The sequence below is a fragment of the Salvelinus alpinus genome, chromosome 22 (genome assembly GCF_045679555.1).
Source record: "Salvelinus alpinus chromosome 22, SLU_Salpinus.1, whole genome shotgun sequence".
NCBI lineage: Eukaryota > Metazoa > Chordata > Actinopteri > Salmoniformes > Salmonidae > Salvelinus > Salvelinus alpinus.
Genome location: NC_092107.1, coordinates 27755230 through 27774389, shown reverse-complemented (window position 1 = coordinate 27774389; position 19160 = coordinate 27755230). Strand labels below are relative to the sequence as shown.

At 44.9% G+C, this 19160-nt stretch overlaps 2 protein-coding genes across 7 annotated transcripts; both read left to right on the top strand.

The window, feature by feature from the left end:
- The first annotated feature begins 728 nt into the window (after positions 1-728).
- Positions 729-13378, top strand: LOC139549340 (PHD finger protein 12-like). Of its 6 annotated transcripts, none has more exons than XM_071359737.1 (13): positions 729-1459; positions 1990-2171; positions 7862-7934; positions 8118-8725; positions 8916-9048; positions 9437-9598; positions 9818-9964; positions 10239-11067; positions 11314-11484; positions 11595-11690; positions 11788-11870; positions 12017-12155; positions 12346-13378. In XM_071359737.1, exons 1-13 carry the CDS (start codon positions 1394-1396, stop codon positions 12765-12767), a joined length of 3111 nt encoding a protein of 1036 aa, XP_071215838.1. In that variant the 5' UTR covers positions 729-1393; the 3' UTR covers positions 12768-13378. The 6 variants fall into 6 exon arrangements, with proteins under 6 accessions (XP_071215838.1, XP_071215835.1, XP_071215837.1 ...); XM_071359734.1 differs by having other exon boundaries at positions 8091-8725; XM_071359736.1 differs by having other exon boundaries at positions 730-1459; positions 8115-8725.
- A 1041-nt stretch (positions 13379-14419) lies between these two features.
- LOC139549341 (dehydrogenase/reductase SDR family member 13-like) lies at positions 14420-18731 on the top strand. Its single transcript, XM_071359741.1, has 5 exons — positions 14420-15259; positions 15450-15568; positions 15721-15844; positions 17540-17866; positions 18231-18731. Exons 1-5 carry the CDS (start codon positions 15106-15108, stop codon positions 18491-18493), a joined length of 987 nt encoding a protein of 328 aa, XP_071215842.1. The 5' UTR covers positions 14420-15105; the 3' UTR covers positions 18494-18731.
- The last annotated feature ends 429 nt before the right edge of the window (positions 18732-19160 follow it).

Genomic DNA, 19160 nt, shown 5'->3' with positions numbered 1-19160 from the left:
ACGTTGAGTGAGAGGTTATTTTCCTGACACCACATGTCCTGTTGTTTTTTGATAAAGAGCAAATACCTACGCATTTTTAACAGAAAAGTTGATTTATTTTATTTATTGGTAGTTTGTTCCGTTTTTGGGGAATCCTGTTTCCGTCCTGCACAGTAGGATGCGGGATGCACATTACATTGTGTGATCGCCAATATACCATATAATAAGAAAACTCTGATATGATTGTCCATATAGATGGAGGGCATAGCAAAGGCTACATTGAAATGAGGGTAGTTTTGCTTGCAAGCTTCGTCGGTGGTCAGTCACAAATAGAGGGGAAGATAGCTCGTTAAAGTTGATCAAGACAGGCAAACTGGTGTAGTTGTCTAGCTGTTATTTGACAATTTACCAGCTCTAACTAATTATTCAAGTTAGCTAGCCAGCTGTCTTTGAGGGCTTCCCAAGCGCATGCATTTTTATTAGTTTAGTTGTCGTCGTCTCTAGTTACCACAGCCACAAAGTCGTAATTATAGCTCAACCCGCCTATTTTTACAATTTATCTACCTAAAATCTGCAACTTTAACCACACTGCTAAACTTTTGCCTAACCTTAAATTAAGACCAAAAAGTACATTTTAGTTTTCATGAATTTTTACGATATACCCAATTTGGACTTTATGGCTTTGGTAACTAGTGACAACTGTTTATGTGCTGCGGCGGCCATGTTTTTCAACAATATTGAAACGCGCATGCTCAAACGTAATTTCACTCGCAGTTGCGCCAACTCGGAGAGGATATTGCCGCTATCAGCATTGATGCATTTGATTTTTCATAACAAAAATACTTTTCTTGAGGACCCTGCACTCTTGGAAGAATAACAACAAAACGCATTTTGCAACCCTTGGTTGGAAATAACGCTTAATTTGCCATCATTTTACATGTTGTGTATTCTGACTGTTGACAATGCAAAGTGGAAGCGAGCGGGTTTGCAGAATTTTCAAGCGTCTTCTCTTAGCTAGGAGCAGAAACAAGAACCATGGCTAGGCCTCACAAATATATTCACAGTTGTTCACCAACCTGACAATAAGACAGTTCAGAATAGGCTCAAAGTTAAGGTTTGTGAGAAACTCATAACATTCGTGATATTCTTGCCATTAGTTAGCAAGCGAACATTGCTTGATGGCTGGCGTGGCAAACTAACGTTATAGTAGCTAGCTAAGTTACCGAGGGTACAAGACAGTTGGCTAAATAGGTACTTTGGCTATCAGTCTAGTGTGTGCCTATATCTTATTCAGATACAGCAGCTAGTGTGGGGGGTCGACAGCCACACTGGGCGTGGAACGAAACTAGCTAGCTAAGCTGGTTCCATAGCATAGGATTCTTTGCAAGAAGTCGTCGACTGCTTTGCTGGGTGAATGTGGGACAAAATGGAGACGCCAACGATTGTGTACGACTTGGATACCTCTGGGGGCTTAATGGAGGTGAGGCATGTCACCACAACGTTACTAATTTCAGTTAAAATGCAACCTTTTAAGTTTGTTAGCTATCTAACTAGCGAGCCAAATGGACATGGTTAGCTAGATAGCAAGATGGAAGCAAATAGCTATATTTTGAGGCTGTAATTCTGTCCTAACGCCGTTGGCTAGGATGAAGTTGAAGACAAAACACCTATCTTTGCAATGTGTAACTAGCTAGTTTATGGGAAACGTGCTATTACTCGAACTATAGCTTAACTACAGTAAAATGTAAAACTATTTAGTTGTCAGCTGTTTTGATCACTGCTGCAGACTCAAACGTTACAGTAAATACCCTAGCTTCCATCAGTAGGCGATTTATAGTTTACTGACCTAACTAGCTATTATCAACAATTATGTTACTGACATGATACTGAATCATACACATAACTTTATTTGTTTGATGTGCTAGCAACAACGTCAATAAACCTAAATGGGCAGTGAAGGTAGTTCAATTTGGCGATCCAGATTTCTCATACGTGTTCAACTTGTTACAGCAAATTCAAACACTGCTCGCACCCCCCAAGTCAGAGGATGGCGAAAAGAGGAATCGGAGGAGTGAAAGGGACGTTCGGAGAAAGAGCAGGGCCACCAACCACGACACCTGTGATAGTTGTCATGAGGGAGGGGACCTTCTGTGTTGTGACCATTGTCCTGCTGCCTTCCATCTACAATGCTGGTATGTGTGAAAATGATACTTGTATCCCACTAGCTTGGTAAGGATCGTGCATGGTTTGCTGGATTCAGAATGACTCTGCGGCTGTCCTGTTTAGACAATCCAGCTTCTTGAAGAACCGTGCCGTTGTGCAAAATTCCACACATGAGATGTGTTAAGTTAAATGGGGGGGGGGGGGGTTGCTTTTCAACCATGCTACGAAGATGATTGTGACACAGGAACCAGGACTTGGTTAAAATTAGCCGCTAAATGGTTGCAGCCAGCCCCCGCTTAGGTCTGCTTGGCTCCAGGCGTCGGCTCTCACCAGCTCTGACTGAGAGAACGCTGGCTGAAAATGGAGTCGAGGCTGCTCTTCGAGCGTGTGCCTATGTTTACAATATGGCGACCTAAAAAGAAAAACGTTTTATTCCAGCGCCATTTTACCGACGTTTCGCTTGACATTTAACAGGAATATAATTATGGTATTACAGCTGATCTAACGTGCTTATAACTCGATTTGAGATGAGCATATTATGTGCATTTCGGGGACATCCATTTAGACATTTCCAACACACTGTTGTGCAAGATCTGGATATGTGTCATGTTGGTTGGTAGCTACAGTTTTTATCATATGAGCCAATAGTGCAGGTTTTGGTTGTGAGCTAGGCTACAGTACAAGGCTTTCCACATAGAAGACTGAGTATAATCTGTCTTTGCAAATAGAACATTTGCATATCCCCTTGGGTGGTCATTGACTGTAAAATGTGACATTGCTGGTAACTTTAGCTATGTGATTTTAATTTCAGTTCCATCATACAATCACATTGACAACTTCCAATGCAGTAGCTGTATATCTTCTAGATTAGAAACAACAGAAAGCATTCCAACAATTCATTGTGGTGTCTGGCTGTATAAACGGTGTAGTAGAATAGAATCATAGAATAGAGTTTATGAGCATCACAGCTAGGTGTTGTTCGTAGACCACCTAAAGCGAGACCAATTCAAGACCATGATTGTAGTTGTGTGAAATCGCCATGATAAGTTAAAAATGTTCTGTGTTCATATTTCAAGAACATGTTCTTTAGACATTCGGAATGATGAGATTAAATGCATGCTTATGGCAAATAGAGAGCCACTCTACATATTACCAGTAACCCAAGTCTATAATAGATAAAATATACAAAATATGTTACAACTTCCCTGGTCTCCCCTTACTAACAGTGAGCATGAAACTTTCAAACAATTTCCCATTTTTCAATGAATGTAAAGGACACTAATATTACCAGTAAAGTAGGAAGCCCAGGTTTCAATAGGCCATAAGAAATGAATGTGTCAAGAAAGGAGTGTGGATATTTGCGTTGACCGAATGGGAGCTGTCTCTGGAAGCGTTTGAGTCTTCATTGACCGAGCAAAACATTTTCTGACACTAGTCTTGAGTACAACAACATTGTTGTTGGGCATGTTAGTAAGTGCTTAATTTCCCTGTGTTGGTGATTTAAAAGAAAGTTAAAACTGTTTTCAATATTGACTCCTGTTTTGGCAAGTGGGCACGCCAGGCAGTGTCACATTAATCCCACTAGATGGAGACAGGCATTTAGAAAAGAAGCTCTTCTAACAGTAAACACTCAAGCGTTAAAGTAAGGTTTGGCGTTAGGTATTAAAAGGTGTATTTTGATGTGCTATGTTGTGGTATTTCGAAACATAGACCTGTTCCAGCACAGGTCAATTACATCATCACAATACAGTACTCTCTGAATTGATCTCTATTTTGAACTGATATGCAGACAGGACACTTCATTTGTAAATTACCGCAATAAGAAACAATATTGTTGCTTTGATCATATCAGAAGATATCCTCCTCACAATCTCCAAAACACAACAGCCACAACAGCCATTTGTTTGGATGTCGTAAAGGACCATTCGCCGAAACTGAAGAGATATAGCTGGCTAACAACCACCTCTTCCACGTGGAAAAAACGATGGACAGAAACCTGCTAGCTATCTGGGATTTTCTACAAGGAATCTGCCTCCCCCAAAAAAGCTTCTCCCAAGTGGGTGTGACACCTACTTCCTTTGCCTGCTGCACTGCTGCTTGGATTCCACCTGGCAATCTGTTCACTGTCTGCCCTGGCCTGTCGTCCCCCCCTTCTCACGAGCTTTCGCTCGCCTCCAGCACACACGCACTGTTGGGGTGAGTGACTCTGAACTTACAATGGCTAGCCCCAAGTCGTTCGATTATTTTATTGTGCTTTATGCTCTTTGCCTCATGAGTCCTGGAGGCTTTCTTGACTGTGAACGTGCTTGTTTACCCGACTGTGGGACAGACTGTTTGTTCCCACACTCGGGACTCTGACGCTATTGGTTACACAGACTCTTGGCCTCCCATCCTATTCTAACCACCTCTCTCCGGGTTTGTATTCACATTGCCTGATGAAATTACTGTACAATATGATCTTGTTGCCATCTAATGCACATTCAAATGTCATTAATCAACACTGCAGAGCTCTCCCTGTCCTCTGCTGTGCCCTGATTTGTATTACTGTTGATGATATCTAGAAATGTACATGTACACCCTGGCCCATGTACTGTTGCTAGAGCACAAGTCAGATTTGGGGCTATCTGCTTCACTGATTTAGCTTATTACCTAAAATCTAACCTTTCTGGTTATAACCTTTTTCGGCAAGACAGATATTCCAACGGTGGTGGAGTGGCAATCTTTACCAGGGAACACCTTCAGTGCTCGGTTGTCTCCACCAAGTCTGTCCCCAAACAATTTGATTAGCTGGTTTTAAGCATTAAACTTTCAAATAGCTCTTTGTTGACTGTTGCTGGGTGTTATCGTCCTCCATCAGCACCGGCCTGTACCCTAAATGCCCTAAGCTCTCTCCTGGCCCCTTACACTAAGTCTGAATTTGTACTGCTAGGTGACCTAAACTGGGACATGCTTAAACCACCTGACCAAATCCTAAAGCAATGGGACTCCCTAAATCTTTCTCAGATTATTACCAATCCCACAAGGTATGACTCCAAACACCCAGAAAAGGTTACTCTCTACTTGATTTTGTCCTCACAAATAAACCTGATAGGTAACAGTCTGGTGTTTTCTGTGATGACCTTAGTGATCACTGTTTTACAGCCCGTGTTCGTAATGGCTGCTCAGTAAAACGACCTGTACTGAGTTTGTCATATACTTGCTAAAATACTTTAATGAGCAAGCCTTCCTTCATGACCTGGCCTCTGTAAGTTGGTATAAGATGCTTGGACCTTCTTTTTTGATATTTTCAGTGTTATTGTTAGGAAACACTCACAAAAAAGAAAATGAGAATGAAAAACCGGTTCAGCCCCGGGTTTGTCCGTGATCTTGCAGAGTTACTCCACCTCAAGAATTGCGTTTGGCGAAGGGCTCGGCACACGCATACTCAGGCTGACTGGCTCTCGTTCAGGCAAATGAGAAATAAGTGCACGCAGGCTATCCGGAAGGCCAAAGTTAGTTACTTTAAGAAGCAGTTCTCTCTCTGAGTCTAACCCCAAGAAGTTTTGGAAAATGGTTAAAGACCTGGAGAATAAACCCTCCTCCTCACAGCTGCCCATGTCCCTTAATGTTGATGATGGGGTTGTTACTGACAAGAATCACATGGCTGAGCTCTTTAATCACCACTTCATTAAGTCAGGATTCCTATTTGACTCAGCCATACCTCCTTGCCCGTCCAACATTCCCCCGATGCTCCTCCCTCTGTTCCCCCTGCCCGGCTACAACATTTCTCCTTGCAGGCGGTCACTGAATCCGAGGTGCTAAAGGAGCTCCTTAAACTTGACCCCAAAAAACCATCTGGGTCAGATGGTTTAGACCCTTTCTTCTTTAGGGTTGCTTCCCCTATCACCGCCAAGCCGATCTCTGACCTTTTTAACCTGTCTCTCCTCTCTGGGGAAGTTCCTATTGCTTGGAAGGCAGCCACGGTGCGTCCTTTATTTAAAGGTGATCAAGCTGACCCTAATTGTTATTGTCCAATTTCTATGTTGCCCTGTTTATTAAAAGTGTTGGAATAACTTGTCAATAATCAACTGACTAGCTTTCTTGATGTCTATAGTATTATCTCTGGTATGCAATCTGATTTCCACTCAGGTTATGGATTTGTTACTGCAACCTTAAAGGTCCTCTGATGTCACCATTGCCCTTGATTCTAAGGAATGTTGTGCTGCTGTTTTAATTGACTTGGCCAAAGCTTTTGATACGGTAGACCTTTCCATTCTTGTGGGCCGGCTAAGGGGTGTTGGTGTTTCTGAGGGGTCTTTGGCATGGTTTGCTAACTATCTCTCTCAAAGAGTGCAGTGTATAAAGTCAGAAAATCAGCTGTCTCAGCCACTGCCTGTCACCAAGGGAGTACCCCATGGCCTGATCCTAGGCCCCACGCTCTTCTCAATATACATCAATAACATAGCTCAGGCAGTAGGAAGCTCTCTCATCCATTTTTATGCAGTTGATAGTCTTATACTCAGCTGGCCCCTCCCCAGATTTTGTGTTAAATGCTCTACAACAAAGCTTTCTTTGTGTACAACAAGCGTTCTCTGCCCGTAATCATGTTCTGAACACCTCCAAAACAAAGGCTGTGTGGTTTGGTAAGAAGACTGCCCCTCTCCCCACTGGTGTGATTACTACCTCTGAGGGTTTAGAGCTTGAGGTACTCACCTCATACAAGTACTTGGGAGTATGGCTAGACGGTATACTGGACTTGGTTTCCTCTATTGTAATCGCTCCTCTTTCACCGACGCTGCCAAATGAACCCTGAGTCAGATGACCATCCTACCCATGCTAGATTACGAAGATGTAATTTATAGATCGGCAGGTAAGGGTGATCTCGAGCGGCTAGATGTTCTTTACCATTCGGCCATCAGAATTGCCACCAATGCTCCTTATAGGACACATCAGTACACTCTATACTCCTCTGTAAACGGCTCATCTCTGTATACCCATCGCAAGACCCACTGGTTGATGCTTATTTATAAAACCCTCTTAGGCCTCACTCCCACCTATCTGAGATATCTACTGCAGCCCCAATCCTCCACATACAACACCCGTTCTGCCAGTCACATTCTGTGTAAAGGTCCCCAAAGCGCGCACATCCCTGGGTAGCTCATCTTTTCAGTTCGCTGCAGCTAGCGACTGGAACGAGCTGCAACAAACACTCAAACTGGACCGTTTTAACTCAATCTCTTCATTCAAAGACTCAATCATGGACACTGACAGTTGTGGCTGCTTTGTGTGTTGTATTGTTGTCCCTACCTTCTTTCCCCAATAATGTTTGTGCCATGTTTTGTGCTGCTGCCATGTTGTGCTGCTACTATGCTATGTTTTAGGTCTTTCTTTATGTAGTGTTGTGATGTCTCTTGTTGTGATGTGTGATTTGTCCTATATTAAAATTGTATTTTTAATCCCAGCCCCTTTCCTTGCAGCAGGCATTTTGCTTTTTGGCAGGTTGTCATTGTAAATTAGAATTTGTTCTAAATTGACTTGTCTAGTTAAATAAAAAACACCCTCCTATACTCTGATTTATAGCCTATGCCTCAAAATTGAATAGATGCTCTGACCCATGGTAAGTTGTTTGGCATTAGCCCTTATACATTTTACTTAGCAATTGATCCACGTTGGACCTATGAATAATATGACAAGCAGGAAAGTCCTTTTTTTTATGGCTATTTTTTTGTGGTTCCTACAGTAACCCACCATTGAGTGAAGAAATGCTGCCTCCTGGTGACTGGATGTGTCATCGCTGCAACTTCCGGAGAAAGGTGAGGTTTCAACATGAGGTTTCAACAATACACGATACTCACAACAGAGATGTTATGCTTCAGATGTGTTAGCCTGTTAACACCCATTTTCAATGTATCAATTTGAGTCAAAGTATTGCAACAACCCTAGTGGTGGTGAATACTGTCTGATCCTAGCTGGTCTCTGACTGTCATCCCCAGAAGCGGGAGCAGAAGGCTGAGCCGACAAATGGCCTGCTGGAGAGGGAGAGGCCCCTCTCCAAGCGCTCCCCCCCCCCAGCAGCTGAACTGGAGCGGGGCACCACCACCATTACTACCACTATGTTGCGCCTGGACAGGCTGCCCCCCGGGGTCGGAGCAGCAGGACCCGGCCTGCGGGTGGCTGCTGTACGTCTGGAGCGCCTTGAGCGGCAGGCCAGCAGCCGACCGGGCACGCCCACATCCAACGCCTCATCCACGGACATGGCCACCCCCTCGGAGGAGCAGAACGAGGCTGACGCGGAGATGGCCAAGGCAGAGGAGGTGGTGGTGGAGGCCCAGGGCTCGGAACCTGAGCGAGCCACCACCACCCATACCCCCACACCACGGCTCCTCAAGAGGCCCTTTCAGCTGCTCATTGCCGCTGCCATGGAGAGGAACCCCTCGCAGTTCCAGCTGCCCAACGAGCTCACCTGCACCACAGCACTGCCAGGCAGCACTAAACAGAGGAGGAAAGAGGAGCTGATCATGAAGACTTTCAGGAGGCCACAGCATGAGATGGACCCCAATGGCCTCGTTCCTCTGCCAGTCAGGGTGTGCTTCTCCTGCACCAGGTATGATTAGTCAATCAAACCCAGTTATATCAACACAGATTATTCAAATACAATCTGTATTCAGGGAATCCAAATGGACTCCACCACTTATATTTTCTGAGTTTGTCTATATGTCTGCGTGCAGTAGTTGGTTGGCTGATTTTGCTAATCCAAGCTTACTCTCTTCTCTGTGCTCTTCTCTATCCTATAGGAACTGCAGAATGGCCCCCCTGGTTCAGTGTGATTATTGCCCCCTGCTCTTCCACATGGACTGCCTGGACCCCCCACTCACTGCCATGCCCACAGGCAGGTGGATGTGCCCCAACCATATGGAGCACTTGGTGGTAAGTGGTGTAGCCAACCCCCCGGTGTCATCTGGTGGCCAAGCATCCTCATGCATGGAATTGGGGTTCAGTATTTTGGCATGCTTAAAAACAATACGGATATGGTGATATTTAGACAGGAATGGCTCTGTTTTCGCTGTACAGGGAAAAGGGTTTGTAGTTGTGTTTGGGTGATATCAAGAATCACCCATATGCAATAATATTGTGATATCTCTCAACCCTAGTATGTAGAAGTTATTCCGTTACTGATGTGACCTGTTCTCCAGCTGAGCTTTAGGGTCTGTAGACGTGTTACAAGTGCATAGTGTCTGGCTAAGGTTTGATTTGGGGTTGATTCAGGAGTAGACGTCGCTCTGTTCCTGACATGGCCTCCTGTCCTGTTCTCCAGCTGAACCGGCGGAGCCTGTCCCTTACCAGCCGTTGCAAGCTCTTAGACCAGTTCCAGGACAGAATATCCCAGCATGCAGTCAAGGTGGACTTCCTGCGATGGGTCCACCGACAGAACCCGCCTGTCCTCAGCGGTGTCCACCACAAGACGAAGGCGCTCAAGGTAGCTTACGCCCACTGAGTCTGTAAAAGCCATATAATGTTATGAAATCCGTTTTTGCTTTTCACTTTGAAATACTGTAGTGGTGATGAAAACAGATTTTCAACAAATGTATTGATTTGTCAACTAATCTGCATTAAGAATGAATGTGAAGAACCACAATGGGACTTCACTGCTCCTGTAAATAATATTGTGTGTGGGGGTGTTTGTTTGCCCCTCCAGGTACCCGACGCTATTAAGTCCCAGTACAAGAACCCCCCGGCCATGTTGGCTCCTGCAGCGGTGCGTAACGGGGAGCTGATCTGTAATGGCATCCCAAACCAGGACTGCTCCCCTCAGCATTTTACCAGCCAAGCGGAGCAACAGGAGGTAGGCATGACAGACACACAGCACAAACTCACCCACTAGTATCTGTCTACTACACTGGGATTCAGTGGTTCCTTTGGGCTGTGCCTGAGACGGCACTAAAGCACTTGATAAACAAATCACTGGACTCTGGCCCAGCTAGAAGACATGGGTCCAGACATGCTAGGAATTAACTGCCAATTATTGAATGTGTAATAACTGTAAATTGATGTTTATTTGGAGTTGCTGGATGGGTGAAGGTGCTTATTTTCACTGAAATGTTTTTTTCTTCGTTCAGTGGCTTAGAGACGTCATGGCGCTCCAGTGCAGCATCATGCGACATTTATCGGGCAAGCAGAAGTCCTCGTCAGACTGGGACTCTGAACAGGCAGACGTTAAGCCCTGTGTGGCTCTAGAGGAGAACAGCACTCTGCCCCTTGCAGAAAGGACAGCTTCTGCCCTGCCTGCCCCCTGCTCTAAGCCCTGCAATACATCTGATGGCTCCCAGGGGGCCCCTGTACTGAAGGAACTCTCGCAGGGCCAGGAGAGCTGCTGCTGCACGGTGAGGCCCTGTCTGAAGTGCAGGAAACCCAACGGACCCCTGATGGAACAGCCTGTACAAGCCAACGGGACGTTAGCGTGTGACGCTGCCTCAGGTGCCTGCAGACAGACAGAGCTCCAGCTGCACATACTCACCCCCCAAGCCTCACTCCCAATCTCTGCTCTGGGGCTGCCCAATCACCTGAGAAGAGGGGTTGTGGTTAAAACGGAGAGGGGCAGCCCCCTGGAGTCTTGCACCCAGAGAGGTTGTTCCCCATCGAAGTGTGCAGCTACAGGGCAGGATGTCAAGAGTCAGGCTTACGGGACTCCTCCAGGCAAGGCAGGGGCTCAGGCCACCCCTCTGAGCTGCTGCAAGGAGCTGAAGCTCGGCCCCAACCTGGGTATCCATGTCTTTACCCCACCCAGAGCCGTTAAAGACTCCAGCACAGCAAGCGAGCCCACCACCACACCTCCCTGTTTCTCCCTAGGGCCAGATCTAAAGGGCAGCTCCATGTTCCCTAGCTCCCTCTCCTCCTCCATAGCAGACCTGTCTGGTGGCATGAAGGCCATGATGGAAGGGGATGGGGGTATGTAGATACCTCAACACCGTTCTACTTGTACCGCTGTTTATAATTAGGCCTAGGTGATGAGCACCTCTTGCTGTCTAGTTTAAAAACATATACTTTATTCAACAACACAAAAGTTAAAACAGTGCATTAATGTATTGGCCATGCTGATTAAATGGCCTGTAATGCTGCTTACAGATGGCTGTGATACAGGATTGCTTCAAGCGAAGTCTATGATGATGTTGAAACATGTTATTGTTCATACAGAGATGGAGCTGAGTAACCTGGATGAGGAGTTGGTCAAACTCCTGGCCTGGCAGAGGATACAGCAGCTGTTTCCCCCCAAAGTGCCCCCAACCCCCCAAGGCAGCGGTCTAACCGCTCCTCCCACCACCACCGTCGCCCTTAAACCTCAGTCTCCCGCGCCACGCACAGAGGGTAAGACCCCGCCCCACGTCTGGCAGTTTCATTTTAGGGTCATAGGAATGTTACACAATAAAATGTGTCATTCCTCCAAAGTAATCCTCCAAAATCTGTTCCGATCACAGAAGAACAAAAGGTGCAGGCGAGAGCAACGTTCTATCCACTCATGGGGAAGGGAGCAGCCATTAACATGTCTTATAGGACCCTGTACATAGGAGCTGGTAAGGACCGCCCATGCTGTATTATGAAATACTGTGATCTTTACTCAACATGGAACAAAGTCTCATCAGTCTTTCTCTCTCTGACAACCCACTGTAGGTGCTGACATGGATGTGTGCCTTACAAACTATGGTCATTGTAATTATGTATCTGGAAAACACGCCTGCATCTTTTACGACGGGGTAGGTTGTCTAGCCTGTTTGAAACACTGATAGATTGCCGAACAAAGTATTTTACGCCTTGCTATGAGCTGAGCAGTGAGCAATATTTGAAAGAAAAGTAGCACTACAGACAACATGACTGATGGTTATCTTGTACCTGTGTGTAGAACACCAAGCACTACGAGCTGCTCAACTACAGTGAGCATGGGACCACGGTGGACAATGTACTCTACTCCTGTGACTTCTCTGAGAAGGCATCCCCCAGCCCGGTTAGTGGCCTGGTCTCCAAAGTGCAGGGCATTGTCCGTAAGTAACACACACATCTCAGCATATATACACACACACTTACCAATTTTGCTGAGTTTGAAACGCCCTATCTCCTGTGTGCAACATGTGGTTGGTTGTTTTGCCCCATCACCTTAAACCTGTAGAGATGGGGTTTGGCCAGCGCTGTGTGTCTGTAGGAGACTTGAGTGACGGTGCCCTCTTTCTTCAGGCCATTGTAAGATGAGAGAGCAGGAGGAGGGGGCTGAGGCAGTACCCAGCCCCAGGACTGGCCTGATTCCATCAGGGGGAGTGATGAGTTGCCAGCCCCAGGGAGGACCCAGGCTCTCCTGCAACTGTAAGGCCAGCAGTTCCAGCCTGATCGGTGGCAGCGGGGCCGGCTGGGAGGGCACAGCGCTGCTCCACCACGGCAGCTACATCAAACTGGGCTGCATGCAGTTTGTCTTCAGCATTGTTGAGTTCACCAGCAAGCAGCCCAAAGAAGAGGGAGCCACTGGCACCGCCAATACCACCCCTGGCAATACCACCCCCAGCCAAGAGGAGGCAGACAAACAGACTATCAAGCTCCACCAAGTGCACCTCGGTTCCATAGCCCAAACTCTCTCTCTTTCACCTCTTTGCAGTCAAACCTAAGGGAACCCTACAGAGCTGGTTGTTATATTTTGTTTATACTTTCGCATTAAATTCAATCTCAAATCTGTTATTTAGATGTCAATTCCTCTCGAAGATCATTGGACTTCAAATATTTCACTCATTTTTGCCAGTCTAGTTATACATGTTATGTAACATTTCCTTATTTTTCAGCCAGCTCATGTAGCCCAAACATTTAATTTTGTGATATTGAAATTGTAGTACTCACACATTTTTGTTGATGTGGCTAAGTTAGCACCACAGGTAGCAAGCTATACATTTATGCTCCCTAACATGCTTATACACACATTTGTATGTACAGTGTATTAATGTCAATATGATTGGTGCTTTTCAATTGGATATCCTGTACATAAACCATTGTGCAATTTTTTTTTTAGCATACAGTACTTCCCATTGACTCTTTCTTTTGATATTTGGTAGGGTTGCAGAAAAGTTTGTTGAAACCCGAGTCCTGTGTGCTCCATGCTGAAATCCATGGTGTAAATAGTGTCGAAACGTTTCAGCTCTCGTTTTAACACTGTAAATAAGTGTTGTTTGTCGGTTTCTGTCTGTCTGGTAAATACAGAAAGATTTTTTAAGAACAAACTTAAAAATGCGTCGTGCTGCATTTTTGATAACTTTGAGACATGGGTTCAACAGTCTAAAATGCTATTCAGTAATAAATCTTGAGTGAACTTTCCAGTAGGTGGTGGTCATGTACAGCTAGCTCTGGCAAAGAGGAGTTGCAATTTACACTATATATACAAAAGTATGTGGACACCCCTTCAAATTAGTGGACTTGGCTATTTCAGCCACACCCGTTGCTGACAGGTGTATAAATTGAGCACACAGCCATGCAATCTTCATAGATAAACATTGGCCATAGAATGGCCTTACTGAAGAGCTCAACTGACTTTCAACGTGGCACCGACATAGGATCCACCTTTCCAACAAGTCAGTTCGTCAAATTTCTGCCCTGCTATAGCTGCCCCGGTCAACTAAGTGCTGATATTGTGAAATGGAAACGTCTAGGAGCAACAATGGCTCAACTGCGAAGTGTTAGCCCCCACAAGCTCACAAAACTGGACCGCCGATTGCTGAAGCATGTAAAAATCGTCTGTTCTCGGTTGCAACACTCACTACCAAGTTCCAAACTGCCTCTGGAAGCAACGTCAACACAACTGTCGGGAGCTTCATGAAATGGGTTTCCAGGGCCGAGCAGCCGCACAAGCCTAAGATCACCATGTGTTGGCTGGAGTGGCGTAAAGCTCGCCACCATTGGACTCTGGAGTGATGAATCACACTTCTCCATCTGGCAGTCCAATGGACAAATCTGGGTTTGCTGGATGCCAGGAAAACACTACCTGCCTGAATGCATAGTGCCAACTATAAAGTTTGGTGGAAGATGAATAATGGTCTGTTTTACATGGTTTGGGCTAGGCCCCTTTTTTCCAGTGAAGGGAATCTTAACGCCACAGCATACAATGACATTCTAGACAATTCTGTGCTTCCAACTTTGTGGCAACAGTTTGGTGAAGGCCCTTTCCTGTTTCAGCATGACAATTTCTCTTCCACCAAACTTTACAGATGGCACTATGCATTGGGGCAGGTAGTGTTCTCCTGGCATCCACCAAACCTAGATTCGTCCATTGGACTGCCAGATGTAGAAGTGTGATTCATCAATCCAGAGAATGTGTTTCCACTGCTCCAGAATCCAATGGCGGCGAGCTTTACACCACTCCAGCTGACGCTTGGCAATGTGCATGGTGAACTAAGGCTTTTGTGCGACTGCTCGGCTATGGAAACCCATTTCGTGAAGCTCCCGACGAACAGTTCTTGTGCTGACGTTGCTTCCAGAGGCAGTTTGGAAATCTAGTGAGTGTTGCAACCAAGAACAGACCATTTTTACGCGCTTCAGCAATCGGTCCCATTCTGTGAGCTTATTTGGCCTAACACTTCGCAGCTGAGCCATTGTTGCTTCTAGACGTTTCCATTGCTGCCACTTACAGTTGACCGATGGAGCACCAGCAGGGCAGAAATGTTATGAACTGACTTGTTAGAAAGGTGGCATCCTATGCCGGTGCCACGGTGAAAGTCGCTGAGCTCTTCAGCAAGGCCATTCTACTGCCAATATTTGTCTATGGAGATTGCATGGCTGTGTGCTCGATTTCATTCGCCTGTCAGTAACGAGTTTGGCTGAGAGAGCGACTCCGGTTTGTCCAGTTGCGCAATCACCAGATAAACAAACTGAATCCACTGTGAAGCTGATAAGGGTGTGTTTATATTTTCACAGGAGCTCTCCAATGAGTACAAATTAGCTTGCCTACACTCTTGAAAGCAAATGTGTTTTCACACAGGAGAGACAAGGATGTATACTTTTTTGCTTGTTGTCGGTTTGGTAGTTGGTATTGCATATATTTATCACAGTGTTGTGGTTAAAGGAAAGAGATGCAAAAGTAAAGCAAAACTGCATGGGAAAACTGTCATCGTAACTGGTAAGTCCTTTTCCAGTGATTTCATTCCTATTTTATTAGCAATGTTGGATAATCAAGACCAAAGATGAAAAGAGCATGTTTTTTTGATCTTCCCACCTGCATAAATGTAAGAGTAATATCATAAACTTATATTATTCACCTTCCCATATAAGGTTTTCCTTTAATACTTTTTGATGTCCACTTTCTCCAGGAAGTAACACAGGCATAGGGAAGATGACAGCGCTAGATCTGGCCAGAAGAGGTGCCAGAGTCATCCTGGCCTGCCGCAGCAAACAGAGAGCTGAGGCCGCGCTCGCTGACATCAAGAGGGTGAGAGGAGATTGAACTCTCTTTGACCAGTTTAGCCCCTATAATGGCCAGTAGTGTATGGCTAGTCATTTTTTGTTTTTCTGCAGCGGTTTTAGGATTTCTCTCTTTGTGTGTATGAAAATAGTACAATAACATAGAAATGTGTTCTATAGGAGAGCGGGAGCAATGAGGTGGTGTTCATGCAGCTGGATCTGGGGAGTCTGAAGTCTGTTCGCGCCTTTGCTGAAACCTTCCTAAAGACTGAGCCCAGACTCGACCTACTCATCAACAATGCAGGTGTGGCTTGTAGTGGTTGTTTGCAGCAGCGCTACGACCCTCTTTCAATACACGCAACCTTGTACGACACTATTAATGACATTGCATTTAGTCATGTACAGACCAGTGGAGGACCATCCTCAGTGAATTTCATAAAAATATATTTTTAACCATTTAAAAAGTAATCCTTTTTAGATAAAACTTTACTAAATATAATCACATCTCACCTAATAATTGATTAAAACACACTATTTTGCAAAGAAGGTCTACAGTAGCCTCCACAGCGCTCTGTAGGGCAGCACCATGTTGTAGCTTGAGGACCGCTAGCTTCTGTCCTCCTCTGGGTACATTGACTTCAATACAAAACCTAGGAGGCTCATGGTTCTCACCCCTTTCCATAGACTTTCACAGTAATTATGACAACTGCCGGAGGACATTATCCAACCTATCAGAGCTCTTGCAGAATGAACTGTTGTCCACCCAATCAAAGGATCAGAGAATTAATCTAGTAATGAAAGCATAAGCTACAGATAGCTAGCACTGCAGTGCATAAAATGTGGTGAGTAGTTGACTCAAAGAGAGAGACGACAGTTGAACAGTTTTGAACAAATTAATTTATTCCAAATTGAAGGAGAAGCAAGAGAGAAATAGTATATTTTTTTCCAATGTCACTTAGCTAGCAAATGCAGCTAATTAGTTTAGCCTACTGAAACGCCCTGCTCAAACAGAGGGATGCTATTTTAGCCAGCTGGCTATGACTATCCAACACAACACTGGAACTCTTCCAAGTCAAGGTAAACTTCTGGATTTACAAATTTACTGCCACCGGGGCCCACCGGTGTAACTGCTCACTGACTGTATACTGTAACGTTACTGCATGATTGTAGCGGGTTTACTAACGTATTAGCTATGCAGCTGTCTATGACGTTACTTTAGCAAATATGGTGACAACGATGTAGGCTGTATAGCGGTTTGGCTTGGAACGTTTATTATTTTTTATTTTTTTTTACAGGGATTAACATACCTGAATTTGTCCAATAGAAACTCTTGTTTGCAACTGTTGGACTAATGATTACACCCTAGATCAGCTACATGCAGGCAAGAGTGTGCAAGGCGGTATTGAATGTGTCACTGTCTGTCCATGTGTCACTGTCTGTCATAGGCTAGGTTGTAGCCACCTCATGACATGATGGGTATAGGGAAAATGTTAGTGTCATGTAGGTTCTTAAACCTATCGCCGTTACATTGAACTGGGAGTCATCCAATATGCTGTAATAGAAATAAGGCCATGCTCATGTAAAAAAAAATCATCCTCCCTCATCTTAAATGGCGCTGACCGCTACTGGTACAGACAGCCTTTTCCAGATGGACTTGAAGTTAGTGCTTAGTGAGGTGTCACAAGAGCCTGTGTACAGAGCTGGAACATTTCATAGAGCTGGAACATTTCATAGAGCTGGAACATTTCATAGAGCTGGAACATTTCATAGCGATTGAACATGCAGCCAAGGTGTTGTAGGCTACAAATTATGCTCCAGCCAAAAGAGCTCGCTGGACTGCTGTCTCAAATAACCAAGCCCGCCAACCATGGCACATGGTAATATCCTGACACCAGTGTAGACATTTTGGAAGTGAGGCAGCTGGTATCAATCTGAGTAAAACATGTTTTGTAGTATTTAATGAACCAAAATGGAAATAGTTACTTCCCCTTTGTTTCAGGTATTTACATGCCAGGCACCACAGAGGACGGCTTGGGGATGATGTTTGGTGTCAACCACATCGGTCCCTTCCTGTTGACCAACCTGCTGTTAGACCGTATGAAGGAGTGTGGTCCGAGTCGAGTGGTCAACGTGTCATCCATCGGTCATAACTTTGGCACCATCGACTTCAACTGTTTGAGCACTCACAAGGAGTTAGGAGTTGGAAATTCTGCCACAGATGTTTTCAACATCTACACCAACAGCAAGCTGTGTAATGTTCTCTTCACCCATGAGCTGGCCAAGAGACTGCAGGGCACAAATGTTTCCTGCTACACCCTTCACCCAGGTGAGTGCACTATATCCCAATTATGTATGAAATCTTCATTGTGCCGAAGTATGGGTTCGAAGGACTTGTCCTGTATTGATTAGTTGAAACGCAGTATTTGTATGCATCCCCCGCAGTGTGGGTGGAGCTATAGGAGGATGGGCTCATTGTAATGACTGTAGTGGAACGGTGTCAAACACATCAAGCATATGGAAACCACATGATTGGCTCTGTTCCATTTATTCCATTCCAGCCATTACAAAAAGCCCATCCTCCTATAGCTCCTCCCAAGAGCCTACTCTGATCCCCATGTGTCTGAATAATAGTACATTTATTGGTTTGCAAGTTTTAACCAACATAAACGTGGGTTTATTTTGTTTTTCAGGAGCCATCAACTCTGAACTGTTTCGCGACGTCAGCAAGGTGTTCATGATTCTGATGAAGCCTTTCCTCATGTTCTTCTTCAAGGACACTGTGGCGGGGTCTCAGACCACCCTACACTGTGCCCTGCAGGAGGGCCTGGAGCCCCTCTCTGGATGCTACTTTTCTAACTGTACAGTCAGGAGCCTCTATGCTAAGGCCAGAGACAACGCGGTGGCCAAGAAGCTATGGGAAGTCAGTGAGAGTCTGAGTGGCCTATCCTCTTAAGAAAATCACTCTGAATCTCCAGTTTTAACTGGACTTCAACCTACTAACCAATATGCTGTGTTCTTTCAAAACAAAACTGTAATTCTTTCAGTTTTGCTTTATAAAATGTACATGAATAGAAGTATATGGATGAAGCGCTTGCTTTTTCTTACCTAACATTGATTTATGGGACATTTAATTAGAGACGTTTTTATTTATATTTCTTACAAAACAGTAAATAAACCTAAACTGTTAAGAATGTTTGTCTTGATTGTTTTTTGATGGCTCAAACTACTATTCATAGCTTCTGCCTAAGTATGCTCCTAACCATTTATCAGCTGAATTAGAATTTAAAGATAGCACTCATGCCTGCCCTGCAGAGAGAGAGAGAGTGATGAGCATGAAAGCTTCAGTAGAAGAATCCAAACAAAGCTAAAATGTCCCTGTGCAGTCCAATAGGGTGTGGTTTAAGCTTTCCCGCAACTCAACAGAAAGTAGAGCTCTGCGCAGCAGAGTAACCATGAGAATAACTGGACAGTAAGGAATTCTAGACCATGAGAATAACTTTACGGTAAGGAATTCTAGAGGGAGCAGTGTGCTCTATGGGTTATATACAAGAAATACACCTGTCCAGTTCCTTTGCATCAATGCAGGATGAAAGAAAGGCTGAGGAGATGAAGCTACTTAA